At 43.8% G+C, this 20,467-nt stretch overlaps 2 protein-coding genes across 4 annotated transcripts; one reads left to right on the top strand and one right to left on the bottom strand.

The window, feature by feature from the left end:
* Positions 1 to 2,937: 2,937 nt before the first annotated feature.
* LOC130371588 (WD repeat domain phosphoinositide-interacting protein 1-like) lies at positions 2,938 to 12,755 on the bottom strand. The gene is made up of 12 exons (XM_056577414.1): positions 12,353 to 12,755; positions 10,994 to 11,076; positions 9,863 to 10,032; positions 9,427 to 9,523; positions 9,128 to 9,225; positions 8,909 to 9,001; positions 8,263 to 8,333; positions 7,956 to 8,063; positions 7,586 to 7,750; positions 7,009 to 7,116; positions 6,014 to 6,153; positions 2,938 to 5,628 (listed from the first exon to the last, which is right to left on the bottom strand). Exons 1-12 carry the CDS (start codon positions 12,424 to 12,426, stop codon positions 5,519 to 5,521), a joined length of 1,317 nt encoding a protein of 438 aa, XP_056433389.1. The 5' UTR covers positions 12,427 to 12,755; the 3' UTR covers positions 2,938 to 5,518.
* Positions 12,756 to 13,376: 621 nt separating this feature from the next.
* Positions 13,377 to 19,729, top strand: prkar1ab (protein kinase, cAMP-dependent, regulatory, type I, alpha (tissue specific extinguisher 1) b). 3 transcript variants are annotated; one of them, XM_056576726.1, is made up of 11 exons: positions 13,377 to 13,530; positions 15,626 to 15,846; positions 16,614 to 16,784; positions 16,871 to 16,962; positions 17,086 to 17,147; positions 17,272 to 17,318; positions 17,480 to 17,638; positions 17,750 to 17,810; positions 17,945 to 18,078; positions 18,405 to 18,486; positions 18,799 to 19,729. In XM_056576726.1, exons 2-11 carry the CDS (start codon positions 15,673 to 15,675, stop codon positions 18,969 to 18,971), a joined length of 1,155 nt encoding a protein of 384 aa, XP_056432701.1. In that variant the 5' UTR covers positions 13,377 to 13,530; positions 15,626 to 15,672; the 3' UTR covers positions 18,972 to 19,729. The 3 variants fall into 3 exon arrangements, with proteins under 3 accessions (XP_056432701.1, XP_056432703.1, XP_056432702.1); XM_056576728.1 differs by having other exon boundaries at positions 17,945 to 18,066; XM_056576727.1 differs by having other exon boundaries at positions 15,630 to 15,846.
* The last annotated feature ends 738 nt before the right edge of the window (positions 19,730 to 20,467 follow it).

Consider the following 20,467-nt stretch of genomic DNA (forward strand, 5'->3'; position numbering starts at 1 on the left):
CCAACAGAGACCAGAGTGGAAGGCCAATTTCCCGCTTGCAGAGCAAACATTGGTACCTAGTAGGGGGGGAACAACAGTTCACATCTGTCCAAGTCAATATTTGAAGCCCACAAAACAATCTTTTTTTTTGTGTGCGATTTTTTTTTTTCAATCGCTTCATAAGCTAAATCATAATGTGCTTTTGCAATGAATTTGTCAGAATGAATAGCTTTTTAGGTCAAGTTTGGAGCCACAGTAGCCTGCCTGTCAGCAGAATGTGGTAGTAATATCAGTTAGGTATATGCTTTCAAAAGTATTTTTTTGGTTTATCCATTAATTGGCTATTTATTGGTTAGTTAATAAATCAACTCAAAGATCGCTCTAACACTTAACATTGGTATTACTACATTTTCCAATGTTCAACCAAATTTTCAACAAAGCATGAAAAAATAAATATTTGCGTTGCAACCACAGACAATTAAACTCAACATTTCGTCTGCAACATTTGTCTTTTTGCACATTAGCCACATTGTACCAGTCGTGACATATTTGATTTTTTGGCTTTCGCAAAAACAGCTTACAGAGGTTTACACAAGTCAGCCTTCGTTATTCAGCTTGATAGAGCAAAATGTCATTACTTTAGAAGCATTCCTCACTGTCATCCTTGCTTTTTTATGTGACAACTTACATCCTCTATCATAACCCCGGAGCTTTTCACATAATACATATCTGATTTCACAAATGTGAGGGCTTTTGTATTGCTTGGGAACTCAACCTGTCAAACCTTTTTCAGAATGATGAGCATAACGTCATAAAGCCATTGCACCCATCCTATATGTGAACTTTGTACATGTGTTAAAAAGGAAATTGTGCGGTGGTGGTGGTGGGGGGGAATTACTCCTCTTATACCCATACATGTTTGCGAGACCCATATATTATATATATATATACATAGATAGATAGATAGATAGATAGATAGATAGATAGATAGATAGATAGATAGATAGATAGATAGATAGATAGATAGATAGATATAGACGAAAGGGGACTGCTTAATGCATTTAGTTGACAAAAATAGACCCCTCTTTCCTTTTACAGACACAGAGGGGTGCCCATTTCAATTTTAACTCAACATTGCTCTCCAGTGTGAGCTTCATGGGATTGCATCAGCACCTGGTTAGAATGATTGTATTCTGCTTGTTTTCGTTTTGATCAATAAAAGGATAACGGTGAAGAAGAAGTATTTCACTCGAGGGGAATGTTTATTGAGGACTTTTTGACGCCATTTTTACTCATGGGTACGGGTAAAAAACACAGCAAGTTGAACTTACCATGGGCTTCAATATAGGCAGGAAACCCATAATTTACATCATGAGCGACACCTGTGTTTGTCCTACGATGAAGCCTCTGTGAAAAGTGTTTATTGTGGGCTGGATAATATGTGTAATGTGGTTTGTGTGTTTGTTCCCCAGTGGTGTTGGGACATTAAATGAAGAATTTATAAAAGTATCCTCGAAATCGGTTTGACAGTTTGATCTAGCCTTTTTTGGTCGTCCTTTTTTCACTTAAGGGCTTTTAGATAAAAAAAAAAGTAATAAATGTATAAAAAACGTGGCTTTATTTCTGTCACTTTGATTTCACTTTGATTTTATGCATTTGACTCTCATCTGGTAAAATTACAAATCTGGGTTAAACCAATTATGATATCCTTCTCTCCTCCCTCAACTCTACGGTCGCTCTGCCACAGACGGCGAAGGCCCTGGGTCTGTTGGGGTCGGCTGGGAAGGCCTCTGGAGGACCTGGCTCTGGCGGGGGGCCGGGCAGGCCTCTGGAGGACCTGGGTCTGGTGGGGGGCCGGGTGGCCTCTGGAGGACCTGGCACTGGTGGGGGGCCGGGCAGGCCTCTGGAGGCCCTTCCTGTCCTTCTCCAGGCGCTCAAGAGTGCGGCTCAGGTCCTGCACGGCGCGGGTCTGGGCCGCCATCTCCGAACGAGGTTCTATGTTACAGGAGTCTCTAAAGTTAGGCTCAATTCGTACATAACTAGCCCAGGGGAACCTTTCTTTACTTTTGGCATCCAGGTAGGACATTTGGGGAAAAGACTGAAATAATAAAAAAATATTGCATTCCACCACATCCACCTTGAAATATTAAAGACGTATCAATGTGCGGTCACATGGCACGACTTAAATCTCTTGTGGTGAGGTACAAATATCTTCTTAACTTTTACATCACAAGACATTTTCCTCCTCGACAGGGAGGGATCACAGAGCTGAGACCCCGGCTAAAACCTTCTAGGGGAGGCTCCTCCTGGCTCTCTTCATCTTCAAAGTAATCAGTACGGTCGGGGGAGTCTGCACGGACTGAAGGACAGCGGAGGCCGTTGATAAGGCTCAGACGTGTTCATGGGGAGAACTGGGATTTCAGTGTGAATTCATGGCAGGCCTATTTTGTACCCTGAGAGATTCTTTCAGTGGCATGCCTCTGAAGCTCCTCAGATCTCTCCCCCGGTAACCTCCGGTCTCCATGGAGGCGCCCACCATCGCTTACTTTAGAGGCCCCAGACAGAACACAATGCTCACATCTTTGAAGGAACAACAGAGACAGAAGAACGGCAGCAGCATCGGTTTTATCGGAAATGTCTGTGTGTGTGTGTGTGTGTGTGTGTGTGTGTGTGTGTGTGTGTGTGTGTGTGTGTGTGTGTGTGTGTGTGTGTGTATGTGTGGCGGGGGTAATCCAGGGCAAAAAAGGCCTCCGCCTCCACCCAGGCAAAGAAGAAACACACATATACACACACGCACGCACGCGCGCACACACACATATATATATAAGCACACACGCACACACATTACATATTCCATTACAATTATTGCCATTTAGACTGATTGCATTAGAACAGACTAACCTTTTAAAATGTAAAATCGTTAACACACATAAACAATGTCTCCGTCCAGAGTCAGTAAGCAAATATAAACATGTCAGTATGATGGAAGGAGGAGGCAGCGGCTGTTGTAAGTGTAAGAATCAGTGCGTCAGTGTAAGAATTGATGGGAGAACCACCTCCGAAAGAGACACAAGCTTTATTGAAGAAACATTCGGGAAGGGGCTCTCATTTTTTATTTGATTCACTTCGCTTCATTCCAATGCAAGTCGCCCAAGCACGTTAAAACATAGGCCAATAAAGAATAAATGCATTAGCATTTAATTATAATTTCAAGGTGAACACACCCCAATCTTATAATGCAGTCATCATACTTCCAATATATCAAATCATCATGTTTGGATCAGCAGCAGAGGATGATGTGAGCTAGACATGATAGACGCTTAAACCAGTACACAATGACAGTAAACAATAATTTCAATAATCACATTTCCACATGCCTACAATGAATTATTGCCAATATATAACCTTCGCTGAGGCACTTGCAAGCTTAGTCCCAGATACATTACTTTTTTTATGAGGTTTTATTCTCTGCAGGTGAATCAATGTGCGACGTTCGTTCCTCTTTGTCCCCATCAGGGTTTGAGTTTCAATCATTGAGGGTTTAATGTGCTCAATATCATGTAAACATTTGAAAATGTATTGCTTCATAAATAAAAATTCTTAATCTTTACCCATTTTGCTTTTAGGTTTTCTTTTTATGTGCAATCAGGAAAACTGACCTGCTTCATCATTCATTCATTTGATGACTATGATGATAACAATCTTACAACGTTGTTTATACATAATGCCCAACGTGAAGTGAATGTGTGCACATGACCCTCAGGCTCTCTGTCGCTTTGTGCGTCAACGTTTGTCTCTTTGGCAAGAAAGTAGACCATGATGAACCGACGATTCAACAAGGGAGAGGATTGGGAAAAATGGATTTGTAACATAAACATGGGCCCAAAGCCCATGTTTATCTGCAACGAGGCTTCGCAGTAACAAAAAAATACAATCAATCTGTATCACAGCATCGAACATATCCAATGGGCTCAGATGTTCTAGGACTTCCGTTGAACGTAAATAACACTATCACTTGTTGCTTTTGCATGTCAAGCCATTCTTGTTTTTTTCTAATATATATTCGCCTATATATTTTTTTTGGATTGTTGCTTTGAAGGATATGAAGAACTTTCCAGATGCCACTGGCATGGATGTATGTTGAGTAGTTATAGGTTAAAAGTTGTAGCCAACATTTTTCAAATGTTAAATATAAGTACTGTCATTCAACCATGGGAAATCAAACCTGTTTAACCACATCGTGTAGTTTGGGAGCATCATTGATGAAGATCAAGACCGGGGTAGACAGATTTATTTTGTCTGGCTCATATCAAGCGGTACACTCGCAAAAAACATTAACGTCTCTACAGCGCCCCCTTTTGGCCAATCAGACGAAAGACAAACAGGTTACAGTTTACAGCTGTAGTCCTACTATACAGATAGATGCTTTATATACATATTATTCAAACAATAGAATCATCTTCAACATCGACTCATTCTATAAGTCTGTGTTGTGTAATACTTACTTACTTCAAAATAACGTTAATTATGTCAGGTTGTTTAAAATAAAAATGCTTTTAATTGCTAAAATAATTCAATATAATGACCTTTAACTATCTCATAAATCTCATAGAAAGATTTTGTAAGTATTTCAGCCAACGCCCAACCGGTCCCATCACCAATATAACATTAAGCACCTTCTAATAACAAAATAGATTGGCTTTCCATCAGACACTCAAATTCAGAGTATCGTTGTCAGAAGAAGACATTACTGGCATCATAGCGGCAGCCGGGGGGCATTACAGAACCAGTATCATCTACAAAATCCTCAATCTCGGCTAACGTAATGGAGAAACTGGTCAGAACATTTGTGAAAACAATCTCTCAGAATCCTGATAGATTCTTGTACTGAGATTTTGGAAAAATGTCTGCTTGAGAGGATATGCTTATAGCTCATTTTGTGACTTACCGCACATCAGTTCTCCCATATAATTCATCACGTGTTCAGCTCAGGTGTTGATATATTATATATTATATATCATATATTTAGAGAGATAACGACAGATTTGAATTTGTCGAAATGTGTTGGAGTAGCAGCCTTGGAAACACTGGCCTTTGGAAAGATTCAGGGGACACCAGAGTGGGACAGGACTTAGACTGGCCCACAGATGGGAATCAGTTCAGGTGACAACAATGTGGGTAGGACTCCTCACACAGGCAGGAATAGTCCGAAAATGTCTCAGAAGCTCTGATTTGTGTTTTCCTCTGATTGGTTGTCAAAGGATTCAGGGTCAAACAGCATGAAATGCTATCAATTGTTTAAAGTGTATCATGACTTTTCTGTACAAACAGGACGGATACAGAGGTGTGTGTAAGGGGGGGGGGGGGGGGTCACAGAACCCTAGGCCAGCAAGGGTAGAAATGGATCCAGAGAGGAAACACCATATTTGGGTGTGTATTGCACACTGCCATTCTTCCTTCAAAATCGGCTCAAACAGAATTGTTATTGTTTAGGGGTCTGTCTGGGGGTTGGAGTCAGTCAGTCAGTCAGTCAGTCACTCTAGGGGCTGAAGGAAGGAAACTCATCCTCGTCGTCCAGGCAGACGGGTCCTTCGGCGAACTCATGTTCTGGGATCACATCCCCCTTCACCCCACCGTCCTCCGAGTAACCTGGGTGGAAGAGTAGGAACAGGGATCTGTTAAAGGAATGACTAGGAAAGTCCCTGAAACTTAGAACGTGAACTGAGGAGATCCAGCCTTGTAGCCAACAACTTTAATGAAACAGGGAACAAGGCCTAACTTCGCACTTCAGTTTTTTAGGCCCAGGTGCTGAGCCATAACCACCCCCACCCCTCCCCAGAAGTTCTCCTGTATCAGTAAGACTGCTGGATCACAGATTATACCTCACCTTGCAGTTTTTGTCATGTTCAAACATACCTGATGGCAAAGAGCGTCTTTCATTGTAAATCGTAAATGAAAAGAGTGATACACATGTAAATCTCCCATCACCATGAAACAGGCATTACAGAGTTACAGGTTGACAACCCCAGCCTACCCATGAGAGTGGACGAAGACGGTGGCGTGGAAGAAAGCGCAACGGTGGCAGCGTATGATTGGCTGGACGGTTGGGGCGGGACTTCCTCCAGCTCGGAGTCTTCCGGCTTTTCAGCAGATTCCTCAACACTTTCAAACAACCTGGAATTTACAACAGGGAATCTTGGAATCATCCACTGGGAAAAAAAAGCTAAACATACTTCATTCATCAATTCTTCAAATAAATCCTAACAATCCTTTTTTATTATTGTATTTTTTGTAAAATGTTTTTAATTGTTTATAACGACATCTGGCATTAGACATCTGGGTTCAGAGCCAACGCTGTATGTCGTGTAGTTGTAACGCATTAGAATAATTGCGTCTCTTTAAGCGTGAAATACAATAAGGTAGAGCACAGTAATTATAATGTGAAAATCAAAGAGCAAACACATCATTGTGTGTACGAAACGAAAACACAAATTACTCCAGGTGAGGTTTGAACTCACAAACCCGGCATCACTCTGCAGCACACAGTCTGTCACATACAAGTACTGCTAACCGAAGCACAGAACCTAGACAGGCTGTAGTCACTGTACTCTGATCCATCGTCCTCATGGAACCCCGTTCATTAAAGTAAGGTTAAGGAGTGCACATTAAATTATGAAAGCAGGGGATATGCTATCGGCTGCCCTCTGGTCACTCTGATCTTCGTGTCAGTCTGAGGAATACAGCGCGCTGAAGGAAATGTATCGGCTTCATAACACAAACGTACATTGCTCCAGGCAAGGTTTGAACTCTCAACCTTTCCTAAGAACCGTGCACTTACCGATTACACCACTGGGGCCTGGATGAACTAGAGTTCAATAGAGACACATACTCATTGAAAACGGTGCCCTGGTTCTGTTCTAGCATTGACTACCATCAGCATCCTGGTCTGAAAAGCATACTGCCTCGATAAAATGTGTGGCTCAAAAAAACACAATCATTTCTCCACGTCTAACAGCCCCATCCACTCACTTGTGCTTTTGGACCAGGACACACTCCCCTCCATCTTGTGGGTCCACGTTGTAGATGTAAAGATGGCCGTCGGAGGAGGCCACGAGCAGCCGGGGAAGCTTCTGGACCCTGAGAATGAAGACAGACAGGGATCAAACCACGACAATATGGTCTGCACTTCCCCGGCAGAACATTTGTGAGTCGATGAAACAATTTGATCATGTTCTTCCGAGGTCTTTCAACGATAAGACAGCAACCTCAATAATCGTCAAAAGACAGCATGCATAGCTTCATCATTTCAGTGATGGCTGTCAATCAAACCAGATTGTCTTGCAAAACTGAAAAGAATAACACTTCACAAGATTTGAAAAGGACTACCCTGCAAAAATACAGACAATTCTACATTATTTTATCATATTTACAAGCTTATTTAAATAAGTAAGGCTAGACTATGTTAAACCGATTTTGCAACGCACCTCTTCATAACCCCCAATAATAACACCAATCATATGAATAAATGAACAACGATGGAGGTAAAGAAATAGCAAGAAACAACTCAAAATAATAGCCCTGACATAGAAGACAAAGGAGTCCCTACGTGGCCATGGCGCAGACGTTCTTCAGGCCGATCATGTCCAGGCGCACGGTGGCGAAGGCTCGGTCCTGGTGCATCATGTCGGACACCTGGGCGGGCAGGTAGGTGCTGGCCGCTGTGAACATCTTGCCCACGTAGGCCGACCACGTGGGAGACTCTTCCTCCTGACTGCAGGAGACGGTGGTGGGTCAGGGGGAGGGTTTGTGCGGTGTGTGTGTTTAAATGTCTGTGTGTGTGTGCGTGCCTTTGTGTGTGTGTGTGTGTGTGTGTGTGTGTGTGTGTGTGTGTGTGTGTGTGTGTGTGTGTGTGTGTGTGTGTGTGTGTGTGTGTGTGTGTGTGTGTGTGTGTGTGTGTGTGTGTGTGTGTGTGTTACTTGGGAGTGTGCTGTTCCAGTTTGAAGATGTGGACAGTCTCAGTGTTGCTGGAGGCGCACAGGAACTGTCCGTCTGCACTGAAGGACAACGAGCTGATGCTCACATACCTGACGCACACACACGCACACACACACGCACACGCACACACACACACACAAATAATAAGCGTACTGAAAAAATTAAAATATTAAATTATATGTGCCATGTAATATACCCATATGCTCTGAATAATTTTTTTCTACAGACAACCCATCAAATCCGTGTAGTCATATGGTGAGGGAAGCGCTACTATAAACAACCACTCACCTTTTCATGCCTCTACGGAACTCAAATAGCTTGTATCCTTCAGGTACAGTGAAGACCCTGATCACAGTCCCCTGGGAGGGAAAGCATAGACGGAGAGCAGGCAGCAAGTCATGTTCATGTCTTCTTAAACAGCGAATCAAATGATGGAAACATCTGATGTGCCAGGAGAGGCTCGAGCTTACAACCTCCGCATTGATGAGGCTAAGTTAAATTGGATGTGATGGTTTTCAATGCAATTGCTGAAACCTCAACTGAATGAAACGCCTGAATAGACTTGAGGACTTTTGACTGTTGAATCTCAGGTGTAGCAGGTGAAACTCAAACTTGCAACATTGTTTGTTGTTCTCAAATAATTGCTTCCCTGCAGCACCATTAAATGGTGTGCTATGAGGAACGTTGCAGAGCGGCCAGTTAATTTCAATCGGCTTTGTTCTTCCTTCATTGAATTTGTTCATAAAGTAAATGACTGTTGCTTCGGGTTAGGCTCGAACTCCAGACTTCTGAATTTCTCCACCGGCTACTTTGCTATAAGTACCACACGCTAAGCGATTGCACCACTTGAAGTTAAACACGAAGAGATAGAGAGAAAAAGGACGGCCTAACTGTTAAGATGAACACAGGGGAGTGGACAGAGTGCAGTGCTGACCTTCTCTGAGGCACTTGCAAGCTTGGTCCCAGATGTGTTGAAGGTGACGGCGGCCAGGGGACTGTCGTGCGCTGGGATCATAGTCACGTTGCTCTGAGGGACAGACAGGGACACATCCACCCCTCCAAAGTGACCATACTATCAGGGCACGGATTGGACCCAAGAGGTCCCAGGTCACATTGTGTTCAGTGTTATAGGCGACAGGAGAGAGGTGGCTACCAGGTTGTTGGCGTCGTAGACGATGATCTCCCCGTGGGTGGCACTGCCAGGGTAGGCCAGGTAGGAGTTGCCGTGGTTAACGGAGAGGGCACAGAGACCTGGGGGTGGAGAGGTGGAGAGAGGGTAAGCTAACGGTGGTTCACTCACCTAGCTATCTCACTCTCGTCACGCGCAGGACTGAGCACGGATAGGAGCTTTTACTGTAAGTGTATTGTTTTTTGGAACTGTGTATTTGTGAGGGAGTGTGTGTGTTTGCGTGTGTGCGTGTGCGTTTTGAGTGTGGGTGTGAGAGCTTCTACCCGTGGGGTTGGAGGGTGTGTTGAGCAAGGTCTTCAGCAGTTTCATGTCCTTGATGTTGTGGATGTAGATGGACTCCTCAAGACACACCACCAGACGCTGAGCAGGAGAGAGAGAGAGAGAGAGAGAGAGAGAGAGAGAGAGAGAGAGAGAGAGAGAGAGAGAGAGAGAGAGAGAGAGAGAGAGAGAGAGAGAGAGAGAGAGAGAGAGAGAGAGAGAGAGAGAGAGAGAGAGAGAGAGAGAGAGAGAGAGAGAGAGAGAGAGAGAGAGAGAGAGAGCAACAATCAGCATCAGTATATATTTTATTACAATTTCCATGATGCAATATTTGTGTGATAAGTAAAGGATTTAAGAATGTTTAATAATGATAAAAAAAAACGTAATCTGTCACAACTCAGGGGCATGGGAGGGTTGCGTCCATGGCGGTCTCATTCTCACCTGTCTGTTGAGCCGGACCGAGAGGATGTTGTTAGAGTAGCTGTAGTTGCAGATCTCCGTGCCCTTCTTGAAGTGGTAGACGTTCATGCGTCGCGGTGTGGCCAGACTGACCACCACCACTAGGCTGCTGGAGAACAGGCGCTCCACGATGTACACCTCCGGGCACTCCACTGGGGGAAACCGGTTGGGGAACCAGGTCAAAGGTCAACACCGTAGTCATTGATCAGGCGCGTCAAACCAAAAGGTAACGCCAGTGCCATGGCAGGAGTTTGGACCCCAACAACTATGCTTCTCGGTCTAGGCTACAAAGGGACCAGCATCAGCAGGGTATACCGTGTGAAAGCCAAACTAAACTGGTCTGACTCGGGTTCAACCTTGAGGCTTGAGACGAATGCTCGCCAGATCCTTTGTGCTGTAATTACATTCTTCATCTTACTGTATTATTCAGACACAAGTACAGGTAACCTATTCTTCACTCTGTGTATTCATGAACCGTTGTTTATCAGGATAAAACCATTACGCTATTGGGTGTTGGCGGAATTTGACCACATATTTTGAACAAAACCAAAATAATTATTATTGTTGAGCAAGGCATTGGTTGCTAGCTAAAGAGGATGTGCAATGTGATTTTGTATTGTGAGCTAGCAACCAGAAATTATTATTTTTTGATTGTAATATCTCATTGAACACAATAGCGATGTTATCTTAAAACAATTTAACACCGGCATACACATCTGTCTTTAATAACATTCTATAAACAGATGAGGAAGGTCACATGTCATAATATGTCAACCGATGACTCATTGGCTGTTATATCATTGTATATTTCTGTGGGTCAGGTTAAATGACTGCTTGTCCAGATAAGAATCACCTTACTAAGCCCTGATTTCTCGAAGCCCGAGGCGCTTTCTCTGTAACTCACACCAGTTGTGGAAGTTTGCCAAACAAACATTATGTGACCCGAACAGGGCCTTGACACTGCTGGAGGCAGGTCACTGTAGACTTCAAGTACAACCACCACAAGAACAACAAGGGGAAAACCTGAACATATGACACATTGATTATACTCCAGTTGCCCGCTCTAAGTTTAATGTTAAATGATTGGGAGGGTAGAGCCTCTTCTGTCCTTACCTCCCTCGTGGATGGAGTCCATTTTGTCCACCGAGGTGATAGAAAACAGCCTGTAGCCGGTCTTGGTGCCCATGGACAGAGAACTGAGATACATGCAACACAACAACAATAACAGAGTTAGAATAAAAGATTGCGTCTGGTTTCGGATCATGGATGTATACTATGTTATCCCTCAATGGCCCTGTAAAGATCAATGGAAAAGCATCAATGGCAAAGGTGGAGGTTTAAAAGCATATTTGAGTAATAATCCATGGAGAAATACCCGTTGACAGAAAGCGACACACACACACACACACACACACACACACACACACACACACACACACACACACACACACACACACACACACACACACACACACACACACACACACACACACACACACACACACACACACACACACACACACACACACACTCACACACACTCAAACACACACTCAAATACACTCACATACACTCACTCACACACGGAAGTCCACCTAATGCTTGGTGGTTTCTATATATATCCATCAAGAAGAGAATGAATGAGAGCGAGGGCCCAAGTAAAGGCAGCAGGAGTGCAGGTCAGATCAGGTGACTATAGACTTCTGCTGTACCATCTTTGGTGATAACAAGCAGTCTGAGGCCTATGTATGGCTGCACTGTAGACGTTAAGCCAGGGAGAGTTGGGGTAGGACACGGGCAACAGGTGTCATCAGATAAAGGTCTCATCTAATCTGAGTTTTGTGTCACCATTCATGGAAGATGATGACCACAGTTTATTTTACTGAGAGGAGGATGCTGGTTCCTTTTTGTATGACACATCTTTAACTGGAAAGAACATTTTCCTGAAATGCCAGATGATCCTTCCGGCAGAACTATCATTAGGCCGGGCTATACATAACAAAGGCCCAGAGCCTAGTGTCTTGAATGATCGCTGAGTAGTAAAAGTAAACAGAAAATGGATGAGCTAATTACAAACGCATGAAAAACACTTTTGAACTTTGAACTTTTTGGGACATTGTTTAACTCTGCAACAGAAACCCCCTTATACATTTTCAGGCCAACATGACGTTATAGTCATACTTATAGTCATATATTACAATGATGCCCAACTATAGGCTATGCCATCGAGGAACACCTTAAAGATGATCAGCTTACTTAACCTTAAAAAGACGCTGTGGTATGAACCTAGACTAAGACCCTAAGGTTACAATTATATTAATTATATTTGTAGGCCAGCAGAATCCTCTAATCTTAGACGATGTAGGACCCAACTAGAGCCACACATTAGGAATGTGCGGTTCAATCATTATGCAACAGTCAGGTGGCACTGGGTTCTCCGACTCGCGCCGGCCCGAGTCTGGGGTCGCTTACGTGGTGTCCTGGTTAAACGACGCGCAGATCAACCCGGGCTGCCCTCCCTCGCAGACTGGCTCCGGAGACTCCATCGGCAACGATTATTCTTCTTTTGATTCTGCAGTAGTGAGAGGCCTCTGGTTTGGATCGCTTACCCTCACTCCCGAAATCCGCTTTACCAAAACCCCTCTTCTCCCCTTTACACCAAGTGCCACGCGCACACACTTGAGGTAGAACACAATGTTTGGACGAGATCTTTCAAATGTCACGAACGTGCCATACCATCAACATATAAAATATATAACGATGATAATCATTTCACAAGACCTTAATGATTCAACATTTTCATTCTGTATATATAGCATTACTGTGTTATTAACTTCACTGATGGTCACACAACAAAACAAAAACAGCTGATGGGTGTATGCGTCACATTAAATACAGTTTTCTATTGGCTCAGAACTATGCCTCAGGACTGCGCCTCCAACGTTTCAATTGGTTGAGCCATCAAACATCTCTTCCTCATTGAGTATTGTGGCTGTCGATCAAATTAGTTCCGCCCAGATAGGGTTCCAGTTATGCGATTGGTCAGATATTCTTTCAGTCTTGTCACGAGGAAATGTTTTGATTATTACACTGGATATAATCATAGCCAAGAATAATATGATTTACCTATGTGTTATACCCTTCCTCGACCTATCCTAGTATTACCACACAACCTGCACAGGCTAAAACACAATAAAAACACAATAAATGTATGAACTTTCCATAGGTTTACCATAACAATGTCATATACCCATTTAACATTTTGAAGACGTATTGATGTTATATAAGATGATAATGCATCACATAATTTGTATCCATAATGTAATAAACTCATTTTCGAACCAGTTTGAATGGCTTATATAGCCTAGCAATCGTTTATTAATTAATGTAGTAACGCCGTTATATCGTTGACGTCACGACACTGTAAGTGCCCCTTTAAGGTTGCCAGTGGTTACGGCTCACATGTCAGAATGAGAAGCTTTGACGTCAATGACGGCTCGTGATTGGCCCTAACCCGTATCCGGTGGGGCAGCGGTCCAGGGCTGGGGAAGAAACCAAACCTACGCGAGGATCTCCAACTGTTACGCTTTGCTATAAACCTTTTATTCCGAGTCTTTAACGAGGGGCTCGGTGGGATTTTGTAGATAATCGTAAGTATCTGCTTGTACCTTTGCTTGAAACCAACGACCTTCCTATAGTAGAATAGTATTTGGTTCGTTTGGCATTTGTTTATGATAGAGCTCAAGATGGCGTCATCGGATGAACGCTTTGCCTTTGCAGGCCAGTTGACAGAAGCTAACCTGCGAATCATCCTGCTAATCTACGCATGTTTACCTCACATAGTGCAGGCGTAGAACGAAAAATATCTTTGCATCTTGAATTGTATTCAATAGGATTGTCGCGATGCTTATTTTTTTAAACATAGCTTGGCTTTCAGAAATCCTCCACCCTGCGTGGATACTTTCACATCTAGCTACAGATGAGTCTGACATATGCTGTGAGACTGTGATGTGTAGCTGTCATATAGCTACGGCAGAGATGTTAGCTATCCACTTTTAAAATTATAGTTTTGCATCTATCTTGCACCCTCACTCGATCCCTTGTCCAGCAAGGTCATTACATTGTAGTACTTTACCCTGGTCTCAGTGTCAGATAACCTATTCAAGCGCTGCAAGAATACTCATTGCCATTAATGTAATTACAAGAGATCATCTTTCTGTGCCTTCTTTGTTATGGATTTCGTAGCAAAACCTCAAACCTGTCAAGCTGTCACACAAGTACAAATTTACAGTGTCATTACTTCATTTTAAAACTGTTGAACAGTGTCCATCGGCACTGATTACAATACGAGTAATCAATAATACTTATTTTCGCGGTAACATTATTTAATAAATACTTGAAGATTGTGTGCACAAGGAATTCAGGCAGGCGGGTCAATATCAGATACGATCGGTGATAATCTCCCTTTGTGCCATGCCAGATAACAAATTGATCTGAATCCTCTCAAACTCATCAGTTTGATGTCTCTGCCTAGTGCTTGATTGCTGTGATAAGGCTTTAGTGTCGGAGGTGATCAATCTAACCGATAGATCTCTGAGGTTTTTGCAAGCATAGGTATGCTATGCACGTTGCACAACTATTAGTTCGGCAGCACAGGAGTTTCACATGCACTTGAACATAGCCATAATAGGAAAGGAGTGTAGATTAGTGGAGGAAATGCATTGACGTCATAATGTCAGGTTATGTACCCATATGAATAACTGTGGTTTGATGTGCATAAAGATGGTGCAATTCTATCTACTCTCACATTGATGGCGGAATGGAGAATGGTTTTAACTGCTGGTTGAAGACAATTCATGCTGTGAGGCTTCCCTTGCATGTCAAATTGTAGGCCAATATTTATATTTTGCAGAGTTGTTGACATTACTGTTTCCCATCAATTCTGTTTATTCTTGATGTGCTTCCTGCTGCACCAGCACATAGCACTGTAGTGCCTCATCTCCGGTTAAATAAACAAGCCACAGACGAAAACACACTCTGTTCTTCATCTTCATTATAGAAAGCCATGATGTTTATCTTCATTTTCTAGGCAAAAGAGGAGAATATGTATATATGGTGTTGTACTTTGAAGAGGGGGTTTAGTTCCAAAATAACATTTAAGCAGATATTTTGTGGTTCAACCTAAATTCATGGACTACAATATTTGTGGGCTCACAATACGTGCAGATTTTAAGTTACGTTAATTAAGTGGCATGGTGTCATAAAAGTACTTATTGGTTATTATTCTGAATTTTGTTGCATTAAAATTTGTGTTCAGCTCCTGCATTTATTTCATGAAGCGATGGCTAAAAACGTCACAGACTTTTGGCAAAAAAAGCACATAATAAATAAAAGTTGTTTACAGAAAACCTGAACTAATTCTAGAACCAGTGCCCAGCCTGTGTTATGTGTACGTTCTTTCTGTCTAGTCATGGAGGTGTGATCTCATCATATGATCGGCCTCTCTCCCAGCCCTTTTTGAATAAGACGGGCTTCACAGAGCCAATACACCACCATCCCCCTCTCTTGTGTGCTCTCTTGCTCTTTTGCTCTCGCTCTCTCTCTCCCCCAGAACATTCCTCCCGTAGCTTTGGCCCCATTTAGTCTCTCTTTCTCTTGGTGAATCCAATTTGACCCGCTACACTCTCATAGGACGTGTTCTTTTTATAATTTCAAAAACAAAAACAAAACGTTTCCTTTCTTCAGCCAGGTCAGAGGTCAAGAGTCGGCAAATCAGCGTCCCGGTGGAGGTCATGGCGTCAGGCAGTACGAGTAGCGAGGAGGAGCGCAGCCTGCGCGAATGTGAGCAGTACGTGCAGAAGCACAACATCCAGCAGCTGCTGAAGGACTGCATTGTCCAGCTGTGCACCTCCAGGCCAGAGAGACCCATGGCCTTCCTCCGCGAGCACTTTGAGCGGCTGGAGAAGGTGTGTGTTTGTGTGGGTGGTGTTGGCGGGTCTGGGGAGGAGGTGGGGGGAGTAGATAGTCTAATATGATATTATAATAATTAATATGTTATTTTCAAAAATTCTAGTTATGTTTCCCTGTTGGTCATTTAGGGTACTGCATGATGGACTTTTATGACAAGTGTTTGCTATAAATATTGGCCAATATTATGAGCAAAGCACAATCCACTGTTTTCCACTAGGTTTGAATTATTGTCAATCATTCGTCTTATAAAGGTCAGTGTTGGATAAGTTACTTCAAAAGAGTAATGCATTATTTATTACTTGTTACTGTCATTTGAGACAAATTTGTATAAAAAGTTAATTTCAGGTTTAGAATGCATTGTAACGCGCATTACTGAGATTTGTACAGAGTAAAATATATATGTATTTTTTGTAATGCCTTACATTACCAAGTTACAGCAGAAAGTAATGCATTACTTTTGTAACGCGTTACTCCTAACACTGATAAAGGTCATATTTTGTTTCAAATTTTGTGCTCACTTTTATTAGTGTACAACTGCACAGGGATGTACATAAAGGAAAAAAGTTGGATACAGAGCAGAATATAGATGGATATAAATTATATTTGTAAGTTATTAAATATTATTAAAGTTCTGTCATTACAAAACAACAATAAAGAACCAAATCTCTATTAGCCTTATAGATTGAGTCTCTTAACCCCTGGCACACTTCCTATCTGGGTCATGTGTCTAACGCCCTATTGGCCGGCTCTCTTCCCTCTGCAGGAGGAGGCCAAACAGATCCAGAACCAGCAGAAGGCCGGCAGCTCCCGGTCCGACTCGCGGGACGAGGAGGTGTCCCCGCCCATGAACCCCGTGGTCAAAGGTCGCCGGCGAAGAGGAGCCTTCAGCGCAGAGGTCTACACAGAGGAGGACGCCGCATCCTACGTCAGAAAGGTAGTGTATTGTACCCACAAACACACACACACACGTTTGTGAGTTGCCCTGAAATAAGCAATGTCTCGTATCGCGTCCTTCTCCAGGTCATTCCCAAAGACTACAAAACCATGGCGGCGCTGGCCAAAGCCATCGAGAAGAACGTGCTCTTCTCCCACCTGGATGACAATGAGAGGAGGTACCCCGCGGCTGTTGTTGTTGTTTCCTTGTGTTGTTCTTTGATTTCGTTGATTTTTTTTTGTTTTTGTGTACGATACACAAATTCCTTTATTTATTTCGATGTTATGTCCTCTATTTTCAGTGACATATTTGATGCCATGTTCCCCGTGACCTACATCGCCGGGGAAACTGTAATTCTGCAAGGTTTGTGGAGGGGGGGGGGGGGGGGGGTTCATTTTCCTCCTTCTTAGTGACCCACCGAATTCAAGTCCACCAATTTTTATTTTTGTTGGTGACCTCTGTTATTAACAGCATGTTGTTCTCATAGGTGCCGAAGGGGACAACTTCTATGTCATCGACCAGGGGGAGATGGATGTGAGTCCGACAGCCTTCATCGTCCCTCCTTTAAGGAAGCCCCAGACCCCTTCTCCCTGAACGCAGAAAACCTTTGAAAGAATCACGTTGTTTTGTTTCGCCGGTTTCGCCTGCTCTCTCTGATCAGCCTGGTCTCCCTTTTAAACGTTGTTTTGGTCCAGGTGTACGTGAACAACGACTGGGTGACGAGCATCGGAGAAGGGGGCAGCTTCGGGGAGCTGGCGCTGATCTACGGCACCCCGCGGGCCGCCACCGTCCGGGCCAGGACCAACGTCAAGCTGTGGGGCATCGACCGCGACAGCTACCGGAGAATACTCATGGTGAGGGAGGCACCGCAGTCCGCTCGGTCCTGTGCGGCTTCGGCGTCATGCGTCCGCTTTTCATGTCTTCACCGGTCGCCCGTGAGTTGAAACGTTCGTGTCTGTCCACAGGGAAGCACCTTGAGGAAGAGGAAGATGTACGAGGAATTCCTCCGCAAAGTGTCCATCTTGGGTGAGCTGCTTGAGCGCGTTGTCGTTTTTTGAATCCCGGTGGCACTTTGTGAGTTTATTAACGACCGTGTCATGTCTCCGCCTCTGCCTTCTTCGCTGTGTGGGCGTGTCCTCTTGTGGCCCCTCCCTCTTCAGAATCCCTTGACAAGTGGGAGCGTCTGACGGTGGCCGACGCCCTGGAGCCGGTTCAGTTCGAGGACGGACAGAAGATTGTGGTCCAGGGAGAGCCCGGTGATGAGTTCTTCATCATACTGGAGGTTTGCACCAACGTATGCAAACACACGCACTAAAACACGCATGCACCCACGCATGCACACAAGCACACTATCATTCACTCAGGCATAATACAACGGTGTGAATAAGAGGGTTTCAATCATTTGAGCTGAAGTGCCATCAAAGAACTTCAAGCTTGGTACCTCTTTGTCAATTCTAGAATAACCAAGCAACGGGTTGTTTATTATGTTATTATAAGTACCAAGGTCATGTGACACCATCCTATTAGGGTTGGCAAGTGACAATTGTGCATTAAATAAAGACGAGAACATGCATTACAGACTATTAACATGGGTGTGTGTGTGTGTGTTTGTCTCCTCAGGGCTCTGCAGCAGTGTTGCAGCGTCGCTCAGAGAACGAGGAGTTTGTGGAGGTGGGGCGGTTAGGACCATCTGACTACTTTGGTAAGAAGCCCCTCATTCCGGGACGAACTTTTTCCCGATTGCCTTTTTTTTTTTTTGCATAAATAAGGTCCCTTGGTACTGTGCATTGTCTTTGCCTCCGCACAAGCTGCCTATTGTGTGGTTTGGCCTTTTTGCGTGTCCAATTGGCTCACATGTTACTGTGTGTGTGTGTGTGTGTGTGTGTGTGTGTGTGTGTGTGTGTGTGTGTGTGTGTGTGTGTGTGTGTGTGTGTGTGTGTGTGTGTGTGTGTGTGTGTGTGTGTGTGTGTGTGTGTGTGTGTGTGTGTGTGTGTGTGTGCCTCCCTCCCTCCAGGGGAGATTGCCTTGCTGATGAACCGGCCCCGTGCTGCCACCGTGGTGGCCCGGGGGCCTCTGAAGTGTGTCAAGCTGGACCGGCCCCGCTTCGAGAGGGTTCTGGGGCCCTGCTCGGATATCCTGAAGCGCAACATCCAACAGTACAACAGCTTCGTCTCACTGTCTGTCTGAGTTTCGACGGGGGGGTCCCTGACCCCCTTTCTCCATCCATCCCAGATGTCCCCCACTCCTACCTCCACCCACCGCCTCTCCCCCACCTCCCCCTCCCCCCTCCCCTCTTCTCCTCTTTCTTTCACTCGGGTCCACCAATGCAATTTTTGCTTTGCATCACTTTCTTCTCTCTCTACAGTTTCCCTTTTCGTTTCTTTTATTCCGTCCCTGCACTTAAAGCTGTGCTTTTTTGGGTTGTTGTTACTGAAGGCCAACCGCCCTGCCGGTGTCCCGTCACCCTACAGGCGTTGACACAACGACATGCTAGCCACTCCATCGGTGTACGAGCAGAATCGCCCTTCCTTTACACTTGTGATTTGGTAGTCGTGATCATTGTTAATTTTTTTTTTATTATTTTTTTCAAAGCTTTGTAGGACAATCAAATGGGAAGCTCCCGTTACACGTTAATTCCCTCAAGTGGTTGAAGTGTAAAAACTAAAATGAAGAAGAGGAGGGGCCCTGAGGGCCCCTTGAGCAGCAGTGGATGAAGAATTGTGTTGTTTATGTTTGAGTCTCGATTTGACTTTCTTTTGTTGTGCTGTCGAGCAAGACTGAAAAAAATATTAAATCGGATTTACTTTGTTGTGTATGGATTTTAGGGCAGCCAATTATGTGTCCCTATAAAACAGCTAGGTTATAATCGATGGTTAAGCTAATCATTAGCACCTCCCAATTAGGGTTTACTTTTTGGAAGCCGTCCCCCAACCCCCACATGGACCCCCCCCCCCCAATCCCCCCTTTTTCTTAATTTGAGTCTGGATTTTAAATAAGACCGGATGATCTTTGGATAGCAAAGGCATATAATATATAAAAAAATAATATATACAAACACATTTTGGCTTCCCACCTATACGGCAGTCAAGTGTTGCTAAGGGACATAATGTAGTCCTTTTGTTGTCCTTTGGTAACCACAGACTTTATATTATGTCTCTAACCAAATCCTATGGTAAAAAACCCACTGTCTTCAATGGATGAATCTGAACAGAGCTCCAACATAGCATTCTACTGCGGTTTTGGGACTTCTAACCCATGGGCTCTGTTCTATTGGACCTCATTCGAGAGCTTGTACAGACAGTGTATGGTTTAGGCTGTTTTGCTGTGTAACTACCAGACTGGTGCCAAATGTTACCCAGGCCGTCGTCAAACCATAATTATGCACTCTGGTCCGTATTCTGAAGTTCAGGAGGGTTCAAAAATGAACGAGGAAGTGATTTTTAATGCATTGACCTCCAATTGGTAGAATCAATAACCATGCAAGAACTGCCGTGGAACATTCGAAGGGTAAAATGAACATTTAGTATTGCGTGTATTTCAGTATTTTTCCGACGTTTTCAGTATGCATCAAATAATAATAATCGCTCTTCTGCCATGGTTTGTAAACAACACAAATGTTATTGTAGAGTGACTCCAAAAGATCGTAGTAACTTTCAACGCAGACCAATGGTCAACACGGATGT

This window comes from Gadus chalcogrammus, chromosome 18 (genome assembly GCF_026213295.1).
Source record: "Gadus chalcogrammus isolate NIFS_2021 chromosome 18, NIFS_Gcha_1.0, whole genome shotgun sequence".
NCBI classification, from domain to species: domain Eukaryota; kingdom Metazoa; phylum Chordata; class Actinopteri; order Gadiformes; family Gadidae; genus Gadus; species Gadus chalcogrammus.